The sequence below is a fragment of the Durio zibethinus genome, chromosome 6 (genome assembly GCF_047325235.1).
Source record: "Durio zibethinus cultivar Kanyao isolate XHJ-2024 chromosome 6, ASM4732523v1, whole genome shotgun sequence".
Classification (NCBI taxonomy): domain Eukaryota; kingdom Viridiplantae; phylum Streptophyta; class Magnoliopsida; order Malvales; family Malvaceae; genus Durio; species Durio zibethinus.
In genome coordinates this window covers 13,894,113-13,899,483 of record NC_143167.1, presented here as the reverse complement: position 1 = coordinate 13,899,483, position 5,371 = coordinate 13,894,113, and the positions used below count along the sequence as shown (strand labels likewise).

Below are 5,371 nucleotides of genomic sequence, written 5' to 3'. Positions count from 1 at the left end.
TAAAATTTTATATTAGTAGAAATGTTTGAAGTTTAACAAACAACCTTTATTTATTATTAATAAAAAGTAAACTTGAATTTTAAATTTAATTCTCATTTATTTTACATCTTAATTAAAAAATTCAAGTAAATAGATATTTATCAGATTTGAATATTTAAAGATAACATTAATTTAATTAGATATATATTCGGATAATAATATTGTATTTAAACAAATAATTAAACAAATTTAAATATTATAAAAATTAAACATATTCAGATAGGATAGCTCAAAATAATATATATCCACTCTTTTACTATCCTTAAAATAATCAATGAGAGAGAAATTTTTGTGGTTTATTTAGGATCAAAATATTAAAATCAGTTTTTTTTATTAATTTTAAAAAATACTTCTTCGTAAGATCAAAATATCAAAATTCCTATTGTATCCTTTTTGTAATTTAAAAAGAGAAGGGCAAAGCGGAAAGAAAGGAAAACGAGCAGGAAGCGATTGGGGTTGCAATTTGGCATCGGAAAGAGAAATGAGCGGAGAAGAAGATGGCGGTGAGGCGGTTAATTCTGCAACGACAGCATGGGTGGAAGAACTTCAGAGAAGCCTTAAAGACTCCAAAAACTCAGCCATTCGGTCTGCTCGCTTCCTTCACCATAACTCCTCTACCCATCTGCGCTCTTTCCAGGTTTCTTATTGTTTGTTGTTATACAACAATAAAATAATAATACCATGCTCATATTGAAAAATAAAATAAAATCTAGATTAATGAATTTTTGGGTTTTGCAGGATTTTCTACCTCAAGCATTCTCCCAGTATAAGTCTTATGAAGATGCCTTTTTCAACAAACTTAAAGGTTTTCTTTTTCCTTTTTTCTTTTTTATTTTTCATAAAAGAAATCATATATTTCCATTGACGGTTGTGGTTTTACTAACTGATCAGTGTGTAAATGGTTTTTTTTTAAAGAGGGGTTGATGAGTGCAAAGGAACACCCAGCTGCAGCAATTGGGATGACTATTGCTGCTGCCCTCTTTCTTATGCCAGGTTTCTCCTTTCCTGATTGTCATACTCATCCTATAATGTCCTGCCGCACTTGATACATGTCAACATGCTCTCTGAATTGTTAACCCACAAAAATGCGCTATTTGCACCATCTTTTATAAAAAAAAAAATAAAAAAAAAACTTTTTTTGTAGGGATTAATTGAGTCTTTCAGAGAGATTTGCAAGTCTCCTCGCTCTAAGTTAAAGAGATTTTCTTGAAATGTCCTACTCAGATGCCGAATATTAATTTTTTGTTGTGATCAAATGGGTGGATCAATTTTTTTTTTCTTTTTTGTGATTAAATGGGTAAATCACGTTTAAGATGGCTCGGAGAAACTGGTCAGTTTTATCCTTAGAAGCTATGCCCATGAGGCAACACAATCATTCTCCTGCCAAGATGACTATAATGTTTAACTAAGTTAGTGAGACAATGTTTATTTGAATAGCAAATCCTGCCTAGGGAGTGGTCTGATTCCCTTTGACTGCATTGACAATCTGCCTTCTGGTATCTTCTTCAAATAAAAGTATGATGTTTTGTTTCAAAACTCGATCCTTTACCTGTAGAAATTTATTAAATTAAATAAAGATGTAAGAAAACTTAAATGCAAAGTGCAATAAACTTTGGTTGACATTGATGGGGGTGATGATGTGGTGGGCAGTTTTTATGTTTTGGCTTGCTAGAATTTCCGATTTTAATCACAGTAAGTTCTTTAAATTTTTTTCGTAGTCATATTTTAGTTTTGATGCTGTTGCTAGCAGGTTTATTCAGGTTTCTTCTTTTTGCAATTTTGAATAATGGGCTTCCGCTAGCTTGCTTTCCCCTTCCCCAATAAACTGGTCTATATTGTTTCCTTCATATATTAGGTCAGATGTCATTGTAATTTTCTTTTATTTTGGACATAATTTTGTGTGCTAAATCTCTCTAATTCTTCACAGTTGTACTTGTTATGCCTTATAAATTACAGACCTCAAGCCTTTTTTTTCCTACAAACTGGCAAGAATTAACTAGAAGTTACAATAGTTTGATAAAAGAAAAAAATATTGTAAGTTTTGCCTAGGATCCAAGTTTTCTCATATCCTATGATGATTTGTACTCGTTGGATTAATAGCTGGGCTACATCAATTTTGTTCAATTTACATCCTCCTAATGGCCACTGTTTCCCCCTCTTTAGATCTTATGGACAAGCCACAAAATGAAAGTATTTAACCAATCTTCAAATATTTTCATTTGACTTCTGTGCAGTTCAAAACAAATTTCTGTTCGGTTTGCTTTTTGAATATCATATGAACTAATGCCAGAGTATTTATTGCAGGCCCAAGAAGGCTTCTATTCCGTAATACGTTGGGTCGATTTCAAAGTGAGGAGGTACCTACCCTCTTAAAATGATAGAAGCTACCTCTACTCAATGGAACTAGAAGTACAATGTTTGCTTCCACTATATATGCTGCATGACCTGCCATTTTGATTTCTATACTAAGCCATAGCAAAAACCTCAGGTTCTAGGTATCACATGTCTTAATTTAAGGTTCAATTCTTATCTCTCTTACACATGGCTTTTTTGCTAAAATTTCCTGCAGGCACAATTTCTTAGGGCTGAAAAGAATGTAAAAGAGTTGAACCTTTCTGTTGATCTGATGAAAAAGGAGAGCAGTAAGCTGCTTGAAAGGGCAGCTCTTGCAGAAAAGGATATGAAACGTGGCCATACAGAGCTCATGTAAGTAGTGTGAGTTTCTTTAATGGTATGCTTCTATATCTTCATTAATTTTCTGAGTTCACTGTTACAAGTTGTATGTGTAGGAATGCTGGAGGTCAAATTCAACGTCTTGCCTTATTAGTTTACAAGGTTGAGGCTGAAACTGCAGGTATGCTCAAAACTCACCTTTTCTTTTAATATATATGCCGTCTTGGGCCCTTTGTGAAGCATTGACTGACATAGACTTTTCCCCTCTGTATTGTTTGTCATTTATTTTCTTTCGATGAACCTGGTGATTCCCCCTTCCCCTCTTTTTGTCTCTTATTAGTACAGCATAGAAGGATTGTAATAGGAAGTTTGGAAACTGAAATTTTGCATAAAATTATTCTAGCATGCAGCCGTAAAGTCAGTTCTCCTATAATGTCCTTCAGACCATATAGCTAACTAAAATAACAGTAGAACTTAGATTGACCTGTGGTCAAGCATGGTGCTTTTAGAAAAAGTATTGAATTGTATCCATTGATAGATGAGATAGTTATCCACAAATAAGGTTGGCAAAATAACCCACAGCCGATTCTGAGCCATCTTGATAGTTTCTTCTTTCTTTTTTTTTCTTTTTTTTTTTGAAAATTGAATATCAAGGCAGGGTATGGCAGGTTTTCTACAATAAAACTTGGGCCGAGTCAGCTTTAAGATAATCCCGCTCCACCCGAGTATATCAATAAAATATCCTTCATATCGTATTTAATTATTTTATAACCTTATTATTATATATACACTTGTGAGTAGGGTTCTTACACTACCTTTTACACAATCTAGGGAATTCCAGTAACCCTTTCTTCCATATTTCCTCTGTTACAGCAAACAAACAAGCATCCAACCATCTTTTGATCCTTTTTTTTTTTTTTTGTTAATAACATTGTCTGCTTTTGCTTCCTTACATGTATTTTTATCTTCCATTTTCTCTGCTCTGTTTTCATTGTTTCTTAACCCTAATCTCGTCATCCCTCTAATGGTCATCCTACCATTAGATCCATTTAATTGATTTTCCTTTTTTTCAATTTCTTTCAATCCAAAATTGCCCCTTCATTATAATGTCAAATACTAGTTTTTGAAATGAGCTTTTTTTATTCTCAATCTCCCAGAATCACTTGAGCAAAGCTCACCATTTTTGTTGTTATGTTTAGTTACTGATTATCTGTTCCTATATTATAATTTGTTAACCTTGTTATTACTTCCGGTGTTGTAGTTTTAATTTCTTTTGTTTTCAGTTCTTGTTAGGCGTTTGACAATTTGTCTAGTTGGGACTTCATTCTATTGTTTAATGAGACTAAGACATACTACCGTCAATTATGGGGATATTGTAACATGCTTGTTAGGTTTGGGCATTTTCTACTCCCTCCAATGGGGCAGGGACAGGATTGTATTGCCAAAACCCTGAGCTGAGGTGGGGTGGGTTCAGATGGTGACAACTAGGGGTCAGGTTGGATTAGGGGGGGAAAAATCTGCCCAATTGCCATCCTTATCCTCAAATGTAGAATAAAGTCTTGCCATGTAAAGGTCTCAAATGGGTCAAGGAAAGGGAACATCTAGATTCTACTGATTGTACCGTTAAATTTGATGGGATGCTGTTAATCACATGTACATTTTCTTTAATGTTCTGTATAGATTTGATGGATGGGCTGCGAGAAATCCCTGGCAGGGAGGCGTTGAAACTACGAGCAGAGGCAAGTCCAACATTCTCTTCTTTTTCATTATTATTATTATTATTATTATTATTATTGTTATCATCTTTGCAGTACTGATCCCTGATCATAATTTTACTGAAGGTGCTTCTCCATGTCTTTTAACTTTTTGTATTAGGTTGCTTCAATATCTTCGCATTTGAGGCAGGATAGGATTTCACTTGACAAGAGGATAATGAAAATATCTGAATTGGGGATACCGGTCTGATAACTGGGCCAATCTGCCTTGTTATAATAAAGTGATCCCAACCAAACTTTTAGAGATGGAACTTAAATCAGCCGATATAGTCAAAGTGCAATTGAGATAATTCTCTTTCATTTCATAAACTTACTCTCCTAGAGTTTCAAGTTTTAGTCGTTGGAGTGATCATGTCAACTCCAATTTTAACATTCTCAGCCTATTCGATCATGTGGCATGTTTGTCATGTTTTAAAATAAATATATTAAATATTTGTGGAAAAATTCAATGTGAATGTCACTGGCGTAAACATTGATTGATCTTGGACTAGGTTTTTACCATTCCAGAGAAAAAAATAGTACATTTTAATTAACTTTAAAGGAAAAACTGATGCTGATATCTATTTGTACATCTAATTTTGTTTCTGTACGTTTTACTTGTATCACGTGTCACATTTTAGTTTCTCTTTTTTATCTTGCTATTTAGGGTTTTTTTCTTTTTTTTACTTTATTTAATAAATTAATTTTTAATATACTAAAAAATAAAATAAATATTTTTTAAAGATTTTAATTTTGTGTACAACTCAGTTATATCTAATTTTTTTGCTTTTCTTTTTTACCATTTTTATTTACTTTTTCTTTTTTTATAAAAATTTAATAAATATTTTTTGAATTTTAAATTTTGTGTGAAACCCACAAATAGACAAAGTTTGTCATGTGGTTTT

General features: G+C 32.8%; 1 protein-coding gene across 1 annotated transcript; it reads left to right on the top strand.

The window, feature by feature from the left end:
- The first annotated feature begins 448 nt into the window (after positions 1–448).
- On the top strand, positions 449–4,967 carry LOC111286078 (chromosome-associated kinesin). The gene is made up of 8 exons (XM_022875864.2): positions 449–676; positions 778–844; positions 955–1,032; positions 2,344–2,396; positions 2,609–2,745; positions 2,829–2,893; positions 4,393–4,451; positions 4,588–4,967. Exons 1-8 carry the CDS (start codon positions 521–523, stop codon positions 4,675–4,677), a joined length of 705 nt encoding a protein of 234 aa, XP_022731599.2. The 5' UTR covers positions 449–520; the 3' UTR covers positions 4,678–4,967.
- The last annotated feature ends 404 nt before the right edge of the window (positions 4,968–5,371 follow it).

What these genes read in the sequence shown, in the direction of transcription:
- LOC111286078 (XM_022875864.2), top strand. Translation starts at nt 521, where the DNA reads ATGAGCGGAGAAGAAGATGGCGGTGAGGCGGTTAATTCTGCAACGACA. An exon ending in CCCATCTGCGCTCTTTCCAG is followed by an intron (nt 677 to 777) that starts GTTTCTTATTGT and finishes TGGGTTTTGCAG; the next exon opens with GATTTTCTACCTCAAGCATT. An exon ending in GGTTGAGGCTGAAACTGCAG is followed by an intron (nt 2,894 to 4,392) that starts GTATGCTCAAAA and finishes TGTTCTGTATAG; the next exon opens with ATTTGATGGATGGGCTGCGA.